This window comes from Stegodyphus dumicola, chromosome 12, assembly GCF_044657685.1.
Source record: "Stegodyphus dumicola isolate Sdum_Otavi_A_Nest chromosome 12, ASM4465768v1".
NCBI lineage: Eukaryota > Metazoa > Arthropoda > Arachnida > Araneae > Eresidae > Stegodyphus > Stegodyphus dumicola.
The window spans coordinates 87,457,502-87,477,923 of NC_140779.1; the positions used below are offsets into that span (position 1 = coordinate 87,457,502).

At 31.8% G+C, this 20,422-nt stretch overlaps 1 protein-coding gene across 2 annotated transcripts; it reads left to right on the forward strand.

Annotated features, from left to right (window-relative positions):
* The first annotated feature begins 1 nt into the window (after position 1).
* On the forward strand, positions 2–17,945 carry RpS21 (ribosomal protein S21). 2 transcript variants are annotated; one of them, XM_085806685.1, is made up of 5 exons: positions 3–162; positions 673–736; positions 10,911–10,982; positions 11,079–11,134; positions 17,887–17,945. In XM_085806685.1, exons 1-5 carry the CDS (start codon positions 113–115, stop codon positions 17,894–17,896), a joined length of 252 nt encoding a protein of 83 aa, XP_085662811.1. In that variant the 5' UTR covers positions 3–112; the 3' UTR covers positions 17,897–17,945. The 2 variants fall into 2 exon arrangements, with proteins under 2 accessions (XP_085662812.1, XP_085662811.1); XM_085806686.1 differs by lacking the exon at positions 17,887–17,945 and having other exon boundaries at positions 2–162; positions 11,079–11,138.
* Positions 17,946–20,422: the final 2,477 nt, after the last annotated feature.

Here is a 20,422-nt window from a genome sequence, read left to right on the forward strand (position 1 = left end):
CAGAGCATTACAACTCAACTCAACTAAATTTTTTTATTCTGTCGTTCACGTGTTTAGGTTACCATTTTTCTGAATATTAAGTAAATTTTCAAATAAAATTTTATATATCAGAATGCAGAACGATAGTGGTGAATACGTCGATTTATATATCCCTAGAAAATGGTAAGTGTTCTATATAGAAATGTAAGTCAGTTTAGATATTTAACCGAGTAAATATCAATGTACAATAATATGTTAACATAACCTGGCTACGATATTATTCTGAAAGTATTCTGCATAGAAAAGTACGTATAAGTAATTTTCGGAGAAAAAAATGATTAAAAAGTATGCTAAGTTTGAGTTATGACATGTAAAAACAATAAAATGAGAATGAAACTTCGAGTTCTGTTTTGCTTTTAAGTAAAATAGTAATTTGAGTACTTGCAAGAATTACTTAGAAAATTATTGCTAAATTAAATGTCATTTTTCATGGTTAATCTCTGAGTGTTATTCAACCAACGTTTTCTGTTTTCATTACGTTATTTAATCACCATGTTCCCTAAAGAATTTTTTGTTAAAATTCCCTTTTCCTTATTATGTGTATATGATACTTGAAAAAGGTGATATAAATTTCTTGTGTGAAGTATTTACCGAAAAACTACTAGACTTAACATAAGTATTTTGTTTTTTTAGCTCTGCGAGTAATCGTATTATTCATGCTAAGGACCATGCTTCTATTCAGATAAATATTGCTGAGGTAATTTTCCATTTTTTTCATTTTTAAAGTTGCGTGAATTAATTCTTTTAAAATGTAGTTTTTAACCATTCATTATTTTTTAGCCTCTCTTAATAAACAATAACTTGTAGAAAATTATATGTAGTTTTGTAAAACTGATCAATGGATACATCTGGTGTGTTTGATTTTGATCAGCGTTTTAATTATTAAAAGGAACTATTGAATATTGACTAAACCAGTATGAATTTGTCTTCTGGATGATTGCTGCTAAATGTTCAAGTTTCTAATAGTTAATTCAGATCGACATCCCATGAGAAGTCACTGTTTATCATAAATTTAAAAAAATGTAATGTATTTTCTAAATATGTATAATAAAAACCAAGAAGGATTGTCTAAATTAAATTTTACATTCCCCCGTTTTCCCGAAAAAAACATAAATATGAGAAAGATGTCGACTGATTGGGTAAGGCAGGTGAATTTCACTATATATCATTTTTCAGAAGTAATGTGAAAGTTAGTTATCTATCAAATCCTGAAAAAAGCAAGTATCAGTGTGAAAAGTGAAAGAAAATTACAAAAATTTATAACTTATGAACACGTATGATAAGTAGGGTAGTGAATATATCATGGTAAAGTTTTGGGCAAAGTGCAGTATCGCCCACTTATTTGTTTGGTGCTTTTAGAACAGTAACAAGAATTGGAGGTACAACTCTGATATACGCCCTAATTTCACCAAATGTGGCGATATGTGTTCTGTGCTGGTTTTTGGTGCGATTGCGTGTTCTATGGCAACCCTGTTGACGTTGAACTATCTTTCGCTGGAGCTCGTTGATTCACATCTGTGTCTGAGAAGATGGGAGGGAAAGATAAAATGGTAGAAGTTGTTGAATTGAAGTTCGGCAAAAGGAAATATCATTGTGGCCATCCTGTTGAGGGGTAGTGGGTATTTGGAGGTGTGGAAAGAGGGTCTGGAAGATTATTTTTAATGGCTGTGCGTGATAGAAGTAGGGATTTGTGATTTTATTTATTTGTGAACCATAGTATAAATTTTCTGTAGTGTCTGGCTGACGTGTAAATACGATAGTGATTACGTGGCAGTATGAAATTCGTATTTCTGCTGCTCGAAAAAGCATTAATTCATGGTAAGTGCATTTTATTTTATTCTTGTTCTTATTTTGTAGAATGTTATGTTCATTAGTATGAATTTCTGTCGTTATTGTTGTTTTTGAAATGTAGGCAACGAACGAATCTACAAACTACGCAGACCTTGCTTTAATAAATTAACATAACAACAATAAATTTCAAAGAATACCATGTACACAGCATCCTGTTTAAACTTTAAAAAAATTCTACGAATTGCACAATTTAGGCAAAGAAGGAATCTACGATCTACGCACTCCTCGCTTTAATAAAATAACATAACAACAATAAATTTCAAATAATACCATGTACACAGCGTTCTGTTTCAACTTTAAAAAACATCTACGAATTGTACAGTCTAGACACTAAACAACAAAATAAACTAAAATAAATTTCAAACAATTTAAAAAAACAACAATAACGACAGAAATTCATACTAAAGAACCAATGAACATGACATTCTACAAAATAAGAACAAGGATAAAATAAAATGCACTTACCATGAATTAATGCGTTTTCGAATAGCAGAAATATAAATTTCATACCGCCACGTAATCACTATCGTATTTACATCACAGCCAGACACACTATCCAGAAAATTTATACTATGGTTCACAAATAAATAAAATCACAAATCCCTACTTCTATCATGCACTGCCATTAAAAATAATCTCCCAGACCCTCTTTCCACACTTTTAAATACCCACTACCCCTCAAGAGGATAGCCACAATCATATTTCCTTTTGCCGAACTTCAATTCAACAACTACCATTTTATCTTTCCCTCCCATCTTCTCAGACACAGAGGCGAACCAACGAGCTCCAGCGAAAGCTTTTTACACGTCAACAGGGTTGCCATAGAACACGCAATCGCGCCAAAAACAAGCGCAGAACACATATCGCCACATTTGGTGAAATTAGGGCGTATATTAGAGTTGTACCAACACTTTTTCCAACAATCTACTAGCCGAATTACACTTATGCTAGAAATTTTATGTAACAAAACTGCTTAATCATGACAAATATTAACTGCAAAATTGGGAAAAAGTGCACAATTCCAAACTCCTTGCGCGTTTTTCAGAATAGCACATACACATAAACCATTTACACCATGTACACGCCGACTTATTTTTACTTAAAAAAACATCCCAGAATTGCTCAAAAATGGCATTGCACACACTCTTAACTTTATCCATCTACCCTGCTATTTTCTCATAAATTACAAAAATTTGCACGAAAATGCAAAAAAATTCTGTGAATCTTTAAACTCGGTAAAAAGCACGGTTGATCTTTACATTACGGTAACTGGTAGTTTGGCGACATTTTGGAGGCGATAAAGGTTACTACCTGGGACTTTGGTAATAATGTGAGCAGTACTGAGTTCCGATTACGCATTATTTTGTGTGGGGGAAATGAGAGATCATGGGATATGTCATGTGATATTAATGGACGAATTACAGTTCTTTAATCGGAAAAGGGGGGAAATAGGGAAAAAATCTGGAAATTTTGTATTTGGCTTTATTCTGTGTTGTGTGAAATAGTGTTTGTGAATTTTTGGAATATTAGTTTAGTTAATGATTTGAAGTCCAATCCAGTCCTTCCTAATGCCTTTAAAATTCTACTGTCTTAATTCAATTATTTTTGCCGATAGATGGCGTTACCTCCTCGCACTTGGTACTACCAGAGGGTATAAAAATCCGTTCAGTGGTTGCTTTCCATTATTTGAAGTTCAGATTTTGAGCGTAATGTGCATTTGCCCCTCGCTCCCTATTTTAACTTCGCTAATATTTCTTTATGCTTGATCAGACAGCCTGGCTCAGTAAAAGTAGGCGGCCAGTGCAACTCTGATTAAAAATCTAGTTATAACCACGTGCAGTGCTGATAAGCACCACGTGTTTCTGTGATTCCTATTTTCTTCTGTCTATGTATTTCTTTCTCCTGATGAGGAGGGACCTTTAGCTGCCCTCGAAATCGATTGAGTGTTTCATTATACCTACGCTAAATATAAGGTTGTTACGATTTTGAATGTTTTATTATGTTATTTATTTTACCTGGTATCTTGCTTTGAAAGATAAGTATGATTTTAAAGATTCTGAAAGAGAATGAAGAAAAGTGTATCCGCCACGTAATGAAGATTCTGAAGGAGATTAGGTAAGTTAGTATTTTTAATTATTTTTATGCATTGTTGGAAATGTAAGGTGGAAAGGAATTTGGTATTATTGGGAAAATTGTTATTAGCAATGATTTAGTTTAAAGTAATTAGGATTGTAAGGTAATTTTTATTAATTGAATGTATGTGCTCATGTATATTTTAAGTGGTGTTTTTGAATTTAATTATATTTTAATGAAATGATAGTTATTTTGTGAATTTTATACTTGTAGGAATTTGGTGTATGTTTAAGTTGAAATAAATGTGCATGGAAATAATTTAAATATTTGATAATAAATATTTGTAATGCTTCATGTATGAATTCGTTGGTGACGTGTATAATGTAATAGATGATTTAGAGGTAAAAGTTTTTGGATATTTTATTTATTTTATATGTGGAAATGTTCATATTTGTAAAGGGTAAATACTTTTTCGCGATCATGTAATTTCATATATGTTCTTTTTACCGGGTTTAAAGATTGAGAAAATTGTCATGTATTTTCGTGAAATTTTTTTAATTTATGAGATAAAAGCAGTGTACATGGATATAGTGAAGAGTGTGCGCAATGCCATTTTTGTGCAATTCTGGGATGTTTAAGACACAATAACACGCCGAATAAATACTAATTCAGAAGTCAAACAACAAAAATCAGCGTTATACCTACAAAATTTTGTAGGTATAACGCTGATTTTTGTTGTTTGACTTCTGAATCTGGGGTGTTTTTTTAAGTAAAAATAAGTCGACGTGTACATGGTTCAGTGATATTTTAATGAAATGATAGTTATTTTGTGAATTTTATGGTTGTAGGAATTTGGTTTACGTTTAAGTTGAAATAAACGTGCATGGAAATAATTTAAATATTTGATACTAAATATTTGTAATGCTTCATGTATGAATTCGTTGGTGACGTGTATAATGTAATAGATGATTTAGAGGTAAAAGTTTTTGGATATTTTTTTTATTTTATATGTGGAAAGGTTCATATTTGTAAAGGGTAAATACTTTTTCGCGATCAGGTAATTTCATATATGTTCTTTTTACCGGGTTTAAAGATTGAGAAAATTGTCATGTATTTTCGTGAAATTTTTCGAATTTATGAGAAAAAAGCAGTGTACATGGATATAGTGAAGAGTGTGCGCAATGCCGTTTTTGTGCAATTCTGGGATGTTTTTTTAAGTAAAAATAAGTCGGCGTGTACATGGTTTATGTGTATGTGTTATTTTGAAAAACGCGTAAGGTGTATGGTATTGTGCACTTTTTCCGAATTTTGCAGTGAATATTTGTCATGATTAAGCAGTTTTGTTTGATAAAATTTCTAGCATAAGTGTAATTCGGCTAGTAGATTGTTGGAAGAAGTGTTCAGTAGATAAGAAGAAAAGAAACATGTCTTTACTTCGTGAAGACAAAATGGCGGCGGGGAAAAAAAAATAGAGGGTTGCTGTAGGGGAGTTGGTCGCCAAATTTTCGCCAAAAAATCGCCAAGTTACCGTAATGTAAAGATCAACCAAAAGCACATATATGAAATTACCTGATCGCGAAAAAGTATATACCCTTTCCAAGGATGAACATTTCCACGTATAAAATAAATAAAATATCCAAAAACTTTTACCTCTAAATTATCTATTATATTAGAAACGTCACTAACGAATTCATACCGCAAACATTACAAATGGTTACAAATACTTAGTGTCAAATATTTAAATTATTTCCATGCACGTTTACTTCAACTGAAACGTATACCAAATTCCTACAAACATAAAATTCACAAAATAACGATCATTTAATTAAAATATCACTAAACCATGTACACGTCGACTTATTTTTACTTAAAAAAAATATCCCAGAATTGCACAAAAATGGCATTGCGCACACTCTTCACTATATCCATGTGCACTGCTTTTTTCTCATAAATTAGAAAAATTTCACGAAAATGCATGAAAATTTTGTGAATCTTTAAATCCAGTAAAAAGAACATATATGAAATTACCTGATCACGAAAAAGTATATACCCTTTCCAAAGATGAACATTTCCACGTATAAAATAAATAAAATATCCAAAAACTTTTACCTCTAAATTATCTATTATATTATAAACGTCACCAACGAATTCATACCTCAAACATTACAAATGGTTACAAATACTTAGTGTCAAATATTTAAATTATTTCCATGCACGTTTACTTCAACTGAAACGTATACCAAATTCCTATAAACATATAATTCACAAAATAACTATCATTTAATTAAGATATAATTAAATTCAAAAACACTACTTAAAATATAAATAAGCACATACATTAAATTAATAAAAATTAGCTTACAATCCTAATTACTTTAAACTAAATCATTGCTAATAACAATTTTCCAATAATACCATATTACTTTATTTACTCCTTACATTTAGAACAATGCATAAAAATAATATCCTCAAATAATTAAAAATACTAACTTACCTAAGCTTCTTCAGAATCTTGATTACGTGGCCGATAAACTTTTCTTATTTCCTCCGCTAAATAAAAAGCAAGCGTATGTGCGCCTGTTTCAGGATCTTTAAAATCATACTTATAGTTCACAGCAAGGTGCCAGGTATAATAAAGAACTTAATAAAACATCTTTACTTCTATCTTGCACAACCTTAAAAAAACACTTATTACTACCCTTTTCAATCCCACTAAATACCCATTTCGAATTCACTTTAGTTAGGGCCATGGGATCCAAAAATTAACCAACACTGTTTCCCACGACACAGAATAAAGCTAAATACAAAATTTCCACATTTTTTCCAGATTTCCCCTCTTTTCCGATTAAAGAACTGCAATTCGTCCATTAATGTCACATGACATGTCTCATGATCTCTCATTTCCCTCACACAAAATAATGCGTAATCGGAACTGAGTACGTCTCACATTATTACTAAAGTCCTAGGTAGTAACCTTTATTGCCTCCAAAATGTCACCAAACTACCAGTTACCATATTCCAAAGATCAGCCACGAATTGCATCAAATATATTGTACAGAAATTATCAGCTATTTAAGAAAGCAATAATAGAAATTGTGGTAAAACTGGATATTACGGTCCAGTTTGGCGCATTTTCACAAAAAAATGCCAACTCGCCAAATCGGTTGTTTTTGCGCATTTTAGAAAATCGCTAACTCATCATATCACTATATTAGATGATTGTGAATTTAAATTAATTATATAAGCATGCAAAAAATAGGTCATGTAAACATGCAAAAATATCTAAAACAAGACTTCAAGTAAAACAACGAAAAAGGGGAGAAGTGCAGAATCACCCACTGCTTGGTACATTTTAAAGAATTGCACATACTCGGTATCCATGTACACATCGATTCTGGGATGTTTTTTTAAGTGAAAATAGGTCGATGTGTACATGGATACCGAGTATGTGCAATTCTTAAAAATGCGCCAAACAGTGGGTGATTCTGCACTTTCCCCACGTTTTTTGCTATTTTCATGAATATTACAAACAAAAAATATGTATATATACCGTATTTGACGGCATATAAGACGCACCCTTATTTAGAAGGCCACACACAAGGGGGGAAAAGTTTCAATACTCCGCGCTTTCGCGCGGTTCTACAATAACTTAAAACATGGTTTCTTTTAGTTCTCACGTTTCGTAAAAGCCAAATAAACAATCGTTGAATGCAGTTACTAAACATATTTTTATGGTTAATCTTTGGATTATGGTAACTTGGCGATTTTTTGGCGAAAATTCAGCGACCAACCCTGCTACAACAACCTGCTAGTTTTTTTGGACGCCATTTTGTTTTCACAAAGTAAAGGCATGGTTTTTTTTTTTATCTCAACATTTTTTTTCAACAATCTGCTAGCCGAATTACGCTTATGCTAGAACTTTTATGGAACAAAAGTGCTTAATCATGACAAAGATTAGGTGCGAAATTGGGAGAAAGTGCAGAATCGCCCACTGCTTGCCGTGTTTTTAAGAATTGCACATACACGATATCCATGTGCACGTCGACCTATTTTCACTTAAAAAAACATCCCAGAATTGCACTAAAATGGCATTGCGCACACTCTTGACTTTATCCATGTACACTGCTAAAGCCCTAGCTAGTAACCTTTATCGCCTTCCCAAAATGTCACCAAACTACCTGTTACCATATTCCAAAGATTAGCCATTTTTATTAAGGAAAATTAACACAGCAAGCTTTTTTTTTTTTTTTTTTTTTTTTTTTTTTTTTTTTTTCAGTAGGTGGTGGCCTGAAATCCCTTGCTGCTGCTCTGTTTTTATGCACTTTGGCGTAGTTTAACACTCCTAGTTTATACTGAATTGTATAGCTTAATCTTTTGTTTCCTGTAGTCATATTTTGCTGGGTATTTTTTTAAAACAAACAGTTTTAAGCACCGATGCTGACGTGTTTATAGAGAGTAGCACCGATACCGACACGTGTGTCGGCTGAGTCAAATAAAGTCTGTAAAGAAGGAAAGGCTCCATAGACGTAATGTGACCGTCGAACCTGTTCAAATTTCGACATCAGCTTCGAGCTTTGGCGCTTTTTGGCGTCAGATATTTCACATATGTGCAAAATAATTATGGCAGATGTAGAAAAAGTTATGCGTATCTAGACCTTTATCCGGGCTAAAAAAAGCATTTAGTATTGAAACTTAACCTGTGTATAAGACATGTGTATATAACATGTATAAGACACAGGTAACTTTTTTGAGACCATATTTAGGAAAAAAAGTGTGTCTTATATGCCGTCAAATACGGTAATCAGAATAAAGTACATTTTAAATCAAACAATGAAATAACATAAGAAAGGAAATTCATCTTGGCGCTACACAAAGGAAATATCTACTTATTTACCAATTTACGCGTCTTCACTCGAACACATTCCTTAACAGCATCCAAACACTTCCTAAAATTATCTGAACTAGAATCTGTATATTGGTGTAGCCACATAAATTTACAAAAATAAGAGTAAAAAACATCCGAAGTTCGATCATACGCTTTTCCTTCCTCCAAACAGGACACTTAATAATGGCTACTAAGTAAACCTGCATTTACACACCAGTCAATTAATGCTTTTTTCCCTTTTGTTCCAAATCCTACAAAAACTTCAAATTAGTCTTACCACATTCAACCAATTTACCATGTAAACTACAAAATAAAGTATTAATCCATCACACACTAGCCCTTACCCAAAATCCAACACACACTTTCCAAATTTTTTTCCCATGATTCAAATTCACCACAACCAATTACATCATAATAATAAAGTTTTCATAGCATTCAACTACTCAGGTTGTCATAAATGAGACAACAATTTCGCGATAATACAAAGGGTACCCTAAAGTCAACTCTAACCAAAGTTTTCATATCATATATACCATTTTTAAGACAGTAGCAAATAGAAAAGTTTTATTACGAAATTTAAGAAATTGTAATAAGCAATAAATGAGCAATAAAGGATCAGAAAGCGTTGATTTAAGCCAAGAGGTTACCAGATTTGGCTTAATTTCGCTTCACATGGCGACTGGACTGTAATCTCCTGTCTAGCCGAAATTGTTTCAGTTAGCATTTGTTAGCAAAATTCTAAGATTTTCAGTTTGTTCGTTAAATGAAAATGCATGTGAAAAATCATTTCAGTATTAAATTAACATTGTACTTCCATCCACAAGTAGTGTATGTGCAGTATTTTAGTTTGATACTTTAACAAGAAGCAGTATTAAAATCAAGGACAACTTTTAGCATAGTGATAGCCACCATAAGTAAGCTAAATAGTTTATAATAAATAATAAAGCATAACTTTTTTGTTCCAGAAAGTTCTTGTAACTTTTTTAACAATAGTAAATTTTAAAAAAGCCAATCATCCAGTTTGATTCATGTTTGTGACATGATTGTTCACAGTAGTTATGGATAAAGAAAAGGAAGAAGGTGGTCTTCTGAACAGCCCCCCCCCAAAGACCAAACTTTTTCTTTTTTACTTTTTACTCTTTTGCCAATATCATCTGTGCAATGTAGCTTTGCATGTGTACTGCTCTGTTATGGTTATGTGCATTACTGTAGTTAATGTTTCACATCATATCCTGGTGGAAATCTCAGATAAGTGGCATTTGGCCCAGTTTTTCCGCCATCTTGAATCCCCAAAAGTTGCCAAATCCTCAGGAGGAAAATAGCACCAAAAGGCGCTTTCCAGAAATTCCCTCTTTGGCCCAGTATCGAGAAAAAAAGCTCTGCTGGGCAAAAATGGCATATGCCAAAGTATAGCCTTTGCATTGAGAAGGTAAGCCATACACATAGAGCAAATTGTAAATTACTAGTTATTGATATGATTAAGTAAATCTTTTTTTCATCTTAGTATTTTTAGATTATGGTATATATAACTTCAGCATTATTAACTTTTATACATCTTTTTTTAATTCTTACCATTAAATTGAACAATAATCTGTAATAATGGTTGTATATGTTTGATAACATGTTCTTTATATAAATGCATTGATGATCACAAAAATGCAATATATATCACATAGTTAAAGATTAAAATTTAAAAATAAGTAAAATATGCATGTATTTTCACAACAGAATTACATCTTCGAAATGTATTCCAGGCTATTCAATTTTTATCCAGTTAAAAATTCTGGATTCTTTTCTGCACATAATTTCGCTTAGTAAGGTTAAAAGGACTTTTTTCTTGTGTAAGTGCAAAAATAGTTTTCATGTAGGTTAACAGAAAAATGTAATCGTGAATTGAATAACTGCAGGGAAACAGGATTTGTAACAAGTGCTTCTATGGCTGTACTCAGATAATCTGCCTTCTATTGCATAATTAATCTGATTCTTGTTTTTAAGTTATTTATTTGATATTTTTTAATTGATATAAAGTGTGCTTTTTGTATAAGAAAATTTTATTTTTTAGGTTGATGAAGCAACGGGAAGATTTACTGGTAGTTCGAAAGCTTATGCCATCTGTGGTGAAATAAGACGAATGGTAATTTTAAACTATATTTTTTGGGGGGGGGGCAAAGAGAAAATTTGTATGTATATTATTGTAAAATGTAATTGTAAATTGCATTTTTTCCTATAGGGAGAAAGTGATGATTGCATAACAAGGTTAGCAAAAAAAGATGGTATTATAGCTAAGTAAGTATACTTGGATTATTTCTTAGTATATTACATGTAGAGAAGCATTCTAAGTCTTGAAGACTAAAATTAGGTGAAGTTTAGCCTTGCATTGATGTTAGCTTTGAGATATTAATCTGGGTATTGTTTGTCATTTCAACAGAAGACTTAAGTCAGGGTATTTTAAATTAATCTGTAACATTTGCTTATCATTTCTTCAGAGGGGTAATCCTCTTAAAATACATGGAGCATTTCCATGGTTAAATGAGCTAAAAAGTTGTATTTTTTTGTAAAGTTCTTGAAATGAATTAAAATAGTGATTATTTTCCTTAAAGCATTTTAAAAGCTAACTACATATTAGTTTAAGAATTAAAGGTGTATCTATGTAATTATAATCAGTTCTTAGAAGGAGTGTAAAGTTCTGTTCCCCCACCCCACAAATGTATGTCTGGAAAAAGTTCAGAAATTTTGAGATATATTTAGTTAACCCAGGATGTGAAGATTTGGTATGTTTATGATGTATGCATTTTTTCCAAGCTGTGAGCTTTGAAAAAACTGTTTCTGTTGAGGATTGAGAGGTTTTTATGTAAGAGAAGGGGGTGAACTAGATAATAAATGCAAAAGTTTGAAGTCTGTTAAATTTTTTTCACGGTGGTTGTATTACATTTATTTAGCGGCACTAAACTTGACAATCATACTAAAGTGGCCTGCCATGCAGATGATAGTGTGATCTCTAGCAATGATATTCATGAATCTGAAGCATTTTCCCAGAAATCTCAAAATGGGGATCGTAAGGTGGGCACAGAGCTTGAGACTCCTGATCAATGCTGAAAAAAGAGTACTGTCTGTGTTTTTACAACAGTTAGGAAGCATAGAAATCTGATGAATTCAAAATGATACATTGAAGACAAATTCATAATGCCTAAAATACTTGGGAATCATCTTAGATATAGAATTGAGATTCACTAAGAGGATGTCAAGACAGAGCTTTGCAAAGATTAATAATTATTAATAGTCTTTGTGGAATAAATTGGGTGCTTATCATGGGATAATTAAAACAACATACATCTCTCGAATTAGACCAATGGAGTATGTTACAGGCAGTCGTAGATAGAAGCTTTTTAATCATCACGGTTTCTCTTTCACCTAGAAATTATAAAGTTAGTTAAGGTCATCATTCTTCAATGATTGCCAGTGCATGTCAAATTACAGGTAACGAGATTAAAGTGGCAAAAGGGGTTTGAAATCCCAACTATAATAATAACATAAATGTCGCCCTAATCAAATGCAAATGCCATGGCCGAATACGGATTGAAGGCACATTCATTTCCAATAAAGCTTCATGTCCATAACATCTATGGATATGACTAACTAAATCATAGTGAAGCTTATAACTGGCTATCATAGAGTATGGAAAATTGCAGAGATGGTAAGGAAAGTCTACAGAAACTGTTATAACTGCTCGGACACAGACTTGACAACTGCACACATATTTTATTATCCAGCTAGCTTTGCTGAATTGTTAAAAATTGGGGTCTTCTTTAACCCATTAGCCACCAAAATTACAAGGAATGATTCTTTTCTCATGAAAATATTAAATTAAGCATTTATAACATAAATTTGCATTAAAAATTTTTAAAAAATGCTCTTAATCTGTGGGAAAAGTGAGTGTTGCATTCATGTAGCGTCGGCGGAATAAAACTACGGATGTTTAGTGAGTAGGATTGCACTGGTACGATGTTTCCTTTGAGAGGAGCACTGGATAACTTTTTAGCTGTATAAAGTTTTATAAATCTATAAATCACTTTACTTGTAATTAATTTAATATTAAAATATACATTATATTTCTTTTGCAAATACAGATTATTTCAATTGAACGTTTCAAGCATGAAAAGCTTCATTATAATCATCATGTAAAGCTACATTACAGACTTTGCATTATAAATAGTCTGGCTATGGCACTCTTTACAACAGTCTTTTGTTATCATCAGACTTTACAATAAAATGTCTACCATCTCCATGCAATGATTTTCGAATGCTGAATTTACTAGGTTTTCCTGTTGCTTATCTATTTCTGGCTAAAAAAGGAATAATGCAATTTCTCGTATGAAATCTAAAAGACACTTTTTATTTCCAGTAGTAGAAAGTCGTGATATTTAGTAAGTTTAAATATGGTCTCACATTATATAATTTATCAGTATTGTCAATTTGACTATTGTCAGCTAAATGCAAATTCTGCTTCATATTCCTGTACTGCAAATGTGATATCGATTCTCGTACAATAGGAACAGAAATATCCTTATCAAGTACCAATACATTTCTTCTTGAGGTAAAGAATGATGTCCCGTAAGCAATAATATTCCAATAAATCTTTCCATATAGGCTTCAGATGCAAGAAATTCTGGGAAATTTTTTTTTTTTTTTTTTGCTGAGCATATATGTTTGTCTGTTCAACGAGAAGTCTATACCAAAAAGAAAATCGAAAATCTCTCCAGTAGTTTTACCTTGTATTTTGTCTTTTATAGTTTCTCTTCTATCTCTTTCTTTATTTTCTTCCTGAGACATAACTGATGGTTCCTTTTTTATCCATTTCAAGTTTTCAGTTTTCTGCTTTTTAAAGATTTTCTTATGACTACCACTGCTTTTAGAAGGCTGAAACTTACTTCTTACGTGAATTTCAACTTCCCCAGCAATATCATTTGGTAAAATATCATTATTTAAAACATTGTCATTCCCTTCTTCATCAGTAGCTTCTGCAATTTCTGGGGGAACAACAACAATATCAGTTTCATTCTGGTCATTATTAACATTATCATCTGTTTCTTCATCAAAAAACTCTTTGAAGGGCTTCTTCTAATGTAAGATACCTCGTTATAGGCATTTTTAAAGCAGCCAGAACATGAACCAGAACGTCGAAAGGAATGAGTAAAAAAGGAGCTTACCCGTTTCTTGCTGACTTTGTGTCAGCGCAATACCTGTTTTCCTTTCCTTCCCAACACAAATATAAACATCTGATTGATGTAATGTTCTTTTAAAAGGTGACCTTGACTAAAAATATATCACTTATAAAGACAGCGATTCTTTCGTTAAATATTTTCTTCGGCAAAAATACCCTGTGGAAAATGTTCGTTAAATTTTGGTTAAAGTACGAGATTAATTATTATAAACAAAATGATTGTTGAAGGCAAATATTTTTTTACAGAAATAATCTTTGTAATATTCCCTGCACAAAATCATCTGCTGCTACAAAATATCTTAGGTAGTTATATTTATAAAGGCATTTATTTTGACTGTTGCGTCAACGCAACACCAGCCACTAATGTGTTAAGAGACCAAACCTCCATGAGATAACATTTTGCAGATTGCCAGAGCTAGCATCTTTGCCCATGGCACTGTTTAAACAGGTTTCATCATAGACACAAGAACAACACTAAACCTCCAGACTTTCAATTTTGTTTTATTCTTAGTTCGGGTTGTTGAATTGTAATAATAGTGTAATTTTAATGTTTATAGAAGTTTTAAAAATTTTGTAGCTTAGTAATGTTATCTCTATGATTTTAATTTATCATTGAAGTTCTCTTTTAGTAATAAAAATATTTAATTATTCTATAAATAGACTTGTTATAAATCAGAATGTTTTAAATCAGCCTTAGTGCTTGCCAAATTAGATGCAAGAGCATTAAATTTATATTATTATGGTTAAATACTGAACTTTTTAGAATGTAGTAGGGGTTTACTGTATAGCAGGAATTTCTTGTGCCTTCTAAAAAATAAAAAGCCAGTTTATTTGAAGCCTGAGAAAATAAAAATATATTTACTTTTTAGATTAATATAAAAAGCTTCATATAACTAAAAGGGAGTGAAGGTCTAACATGTTTATAGAATTGTTAAACAGTGGCTTAAAAATAGTTGCCAGCTAATAATGCAAGAATCAGAATTGGAGATAAGTATGTGATGCTTTAGCAAGATAAAATTTTGGGTATCTCTGTGTCTGTCTGGCAATCACCTTTAAAGATCAAACCATTTAGAAATGTTAAGTGGTTGTCTTAGAAAAAATTCATTGTATGAAGTCATTGGTGGAATGGCATGTTCTTCACTGCTTAGAAATAGGGTCATTTTCAGTTAGTTGGGTACTAGAATATTTGACCCTGGTGGGTTACAACTAAACTTTTAATGAAGTATAACATAAATAACTTTTTTTTAAATCAGTAGTTACAACTAAGTTAATTGTACTGAACCTATTAATGATAACCTTTAAAAAGTATGTCTAATGTTTATGGCAACCCTGTGACAACCCATTTTTTAAAAAATAAGATTCTGTGAAATGGTATAATAACAGGGTTGCCACACAACCTCGAAAACAAGAAAAAGAGAATTTAAGTAGTTTTGTCAATCTGAAAAAGTCACGAAATTTCATATGGCAATTCTCAAAAAAGTGACTTCTGTGTTAATGTTGGACTCGTGAGTGTCATTTGGGCAGCTGGCGTAGAGCCAATTTAATTTTCGCAGCTCCAATCAGATTGTCTTTTAGAAAGGCAAAGCAAGTTTCCAGTAACCAAGAATCGAGAGACTCGTATGCATATATGCAACACATTTTGAATGAAAGAAAATACATTTCCATTCTTGTATGTAACAAAATCTGTTTAATCCTAGTATGCTGTACACATGGGATTTGGCGACATTATAATGAGCAGTAAATGGGTCATATTGGTATTGGTGACAATTTTCAGAATCGTGCCAAGGCCGTACCATATACTAGGATTTTACAAAATCTTTTAAGCCTTTTTCTCCGTTTTTAATAAATGCCTTGTTTGCCATTTTGCAGTAAAATAATAATCAGTAACCTAGGCTAATCATTTAATATAACTATTTGCCAAAGCATCGTGATTATTGTAATTTGATTTTTAATCTTTACGCAGTACGCAGTCAACTTTTATTGCAGTGTTATTCTTATCATTTAATATGGCTTCTTCCTTCTAAATTTATTTATTATTAGTTAAAAGTACTTTCAAATTTCAGGCAGTTTTTCTCTGGCATACTCCTGAAACTAATTCAAGGAGTATGATGACATACTATCACGAAATTTCATGCACGTGTTTTCTGCTTATGTGTGCTGCTAAATAAATATAAAATACCTGAATATTTATTTTAAAATACCATTAAACTGATTTCTTTCTTTGGTTTAGCTGCAAAATATCTGCTAAAAAGACATTTTTTTTACTCCAAATTGAGCAGTGTCTAATATCAGTTTTCAATGGAAAAAAACAACTCCTATTACAGTTATAATAGTAATGTTTTGGAGGATTATATATATATGTTGTTGCGTGCTTATGGGGTTGTAATGGATTGAATTCATAAGTCCGATAATAGGTTAATAAAAATTTATTTTTATCAAAAGAAGTATTTCAGAACTCTGGAATGTTCCACAGAAATAGTCTTACAAATGTTCACAGTTATTGCTCAGTATAACCAGTAGTTACACTTCAGATTGCTAAGAATGTTAAATACTGTGCAGTGCAAAGTGCGGTACTTTTGTTTTGCTGGTGCAGGCGATAAAGTGACCAATAATGGTATAGCAGATGCCAAACGGAATATCCTCGCTGGTAACCTTTTACACCTCATTTTCAAAATAAGTCGCAGCCATTTCTCATTAGATTGATTGTTTCTTTCAATACTGGCATACGGTTACATAGAATTTTTACCAGATAGTTCAATTTTATGCCCTAACGCCACTCGCGGTAATTAAGTCAATTAAGATGTCATCGTACCGCTCACCCGGAGGCGAAAATATAGAAAAGGCAAAATCAAGGGTTAAAATCATCAATTCTAATGAGAATGCACTAGCGAAATAAAGCACTGCAGTTTTACATGAGCTATTCGTACGGATTGAAGTAATTCTTGCATTTAAACTTCAATTTGAAATTAAGATTTATCTGGAAATCAATGTAGATAATTACCAAGAGAATTGGATTTTTGTATCGAAGTTTACGGGAGATGAGATCACTTGGGGTCACATGATACGAACCAGCGAATCAGGATGTTCAATTATGAAAGCATTGTAAATTCGTAAACTCATGTTATTTACAAATTTATAGGCTTTTTACAAAATTTTAAATGCTATTAAAATGTTTATGCTTTCAAAATTAAAAATTCTTGGAACTAACATTTGTTATGTGTATAGTATATGTTGTCGCCAATAAAGTCTGCTTGGTGAGATTTGCGCCGGCAAAACGGAAAAGTACCCAAAGCGCATCTAAAGAGAAAGCTAACACTATTTCTCGCTGAACTCACAACAATAACAACAGCTAACTAAACAACTGAAAGCATATGCTCTCTCTTCACCTTTAAATAGTTTTAACCAGCCACAAGATATTTCTAGTACTTTTATGTTTTACAATACTTACTGCACTCGAAATTACTGGAAAGCAGTGCGAGGGTGGAATTACAGTTCAATTACATTTATTCAATTTTAAATGCATGTGCCCCTGTATTCTTACTTTTCTATCATAGCTTTCTCTTAAAATTTGTCTTATGCTATGTTATAACAATTTTAATAAAAAAAAAAAATAACTAATAAATCTTAAGCATGCCATTTCTGTACATGCTTAAGATTTATTAGTTATTTTTTTATTAAAAAAGTCATTTATCAAATTTCTCTTTATAAATCTGTGGTTTTAGAAGGCCAGTTAATTGGCAATCTACTGTAAAGTTTTGAACTTTGTATAATTTTTGTATAATTTACATGTTCCCTAATTTTACATTTTATCTTTCAGGAACTATTGAAGGCCTGTGAACGTGCTTTTTTTAATGTAATAAAAAATCACACTCATTATTGTCTTGTTTTATTCATCTAATTTATATTGCATTATATTTTAAAATTAAAACAAGCACTTTATAATCTGAGTTATATCGTAAATTAAATTTTTCAAAATAATTTAATTCATTTCCCATACTAATTAGTTTTATATAACATCAGGGGTAAAAAGTGAAATACAGTCAAAAGTCTTTAATCCGGACTCGTGGGGACTTCAGTGATTCCGGAATATAGATCATCAGTTTAAATCTGGTAAGATGGCATGCAGAAATTATAAAATTGAAAATAAGAAACCACAATTTATAAAATAAAGAGCAATTATGATCTAAAGGGTATCAAAATTTACCCCAAAAAAAGCTTAATATTTATTTGTTTACTTTATCAAACATTTCTTTTAACTCGCGTATGCGTAAAGCATACATTACGCATAGTCGAAATTAGAAAATTGCAACCAGAAAACTATTTGTGTGTTCGTGATATTTATAATGCTGACATGTTCATTGAGCGCCACAACACTCCCTCCCCCCGGCAGAGCAGCGTGAAATTGATAAACAGATTTCGGAATGATTAGAGAAACATAGGATATGCCTTTATCCATTTTTTTTTTGCAGAATTCCACTTTTTGTTTGGACGTCAAAACATGCTTTCACTTTGTAGATCCTTTGGCAGCTCCAGAATCGGAAATTCTTTTTGACATAATCGAAAGTTCAAGCTTATTTTTATAAAATTGCTCTAACAGTCTGCAAAAAGTAATAAACCGGATTCAATTAGAAGATTAAGGAACAACGCAATCTGCAACATTAAATGAAATAGATTATTTTAGCTTAGCTTATACCGTCTGTTATACATTAAACATGCATGCATAAACACATTATATGTTTACGCATGTGCAGAAAGTTTGTAGCTTTGAGGTCCGGATTAAAGACTTTTTGACTGTATAAGCACTCTTCAACTCTTAACTTTCTAATAGTGTTTGTAATGTTTAGGAAATCTTGTTAATAGCATTTGTTCTTTTTCCTCTTAACACCTTCTCTAGATATTCCACATACTTGTGAAAGTTAAAATGACCATTTGTCAATCAACAAAACCAAATGGTGTGGAGGTTTATACCCTTACTACATCATACTCTACACCATCTCGAAGAATAAGGCACAAGCAGCTGACTGGTCAAGTGACATCACGAGCAGATAAAAAACTTCTCCCATAATCATTCAGGGATGATGTACATTTTTACTATACTCTGCTTCCTAAATTGAGCTTCTGTCTTGCATTCAAAGCCTAATTTTTAATTAAAAATTTTGATATATAGAAATTTGTTCAGCAATTCTGAACTGAACAACTTCTTATATATAGTATATGCGGCTTAAGTGTTTGTTGCGGATAGTTTATTGGTTGCTTGTGTAACTGTAAATTGTTTTATTCCACGTGCATTGCAGCGTGTGACGAATATTATGAGAAAGCTTAGCCGAAAAAATTAAAAATGCAACAGCATGTGCATTTAACATGTAGTAAATAAGTTTAACATCTGTTTGTCGCTGATAGTTTATTGGTTGCTTACAGTTCTAAGTGTAAATTCATTTATTTCCCATGCAGTGCAGAGTGTGACGAATATTATGAGAAATGTAAGCCGGAAAAATTAAAATTACAAGAGCACGTGCATTTAACATTTAAAAAATAAATTAAATTCTATATGTAATAGAATTCGTAAATATGCAACTGGCGACGATGAAAAAACAAAATGAAATAAATAAATATCTTTATTATGTGCGGCTTTAGTGTCTGTTTGTCGCCAATAGTTTATTGGTTGCTTGCGTAACTACTAGCCAATGGGGTGAAGTTGCCATTTCATTTGAGACATAGACAATTTCCTGTAAAACTTGCCTTTGCTATGACCATCAATAAGTCTCAGGGCCAAACGTTTAAGCGTTTTGGCATTTTTTTTTACCTGAGCCTGCATTTGGACACAATGAACTTTTTGTTGCCTGTTCAAGAGTTCGTGAAAGAACGGATGTAAAATTAAAAATACAGTAAAAAGTCGTTAATCCGGACTCGTCGGGACTTCGATTCCGGATTATAGATCATCAGTTTAAATCTGGCAAGATGGCATGCAGAAATTATAAATTAAAAAAATGAAACCATAATTTATGAAATAAAGAACAATTATGATCTAAAGAGTATCAAAGTTTACGAAAAAAAAACTTAATATTTATTTGTTTACTTTATTAAACATTTCTTTCAATGTAAGTTGTTTAAGTTGCTTCGTTTTTTATGTGATAATACATTCTCTTTAATTCTATAAACAGACATAATTTCTTATTCAGTTACAAAGTTTCGCTGTTCAAGTCCTATAATTGCTGTGTCGAGAATACCGACTAATTTGTCAATCGAAATTTTTTCGTTTTCAATAAGCTCTGTTACTTTCTTCGCTATTGGAAGCGAATTATAATGATGAGGAATTTGATTTAAATCATATCAAAGATGTAGTACATCGAGAT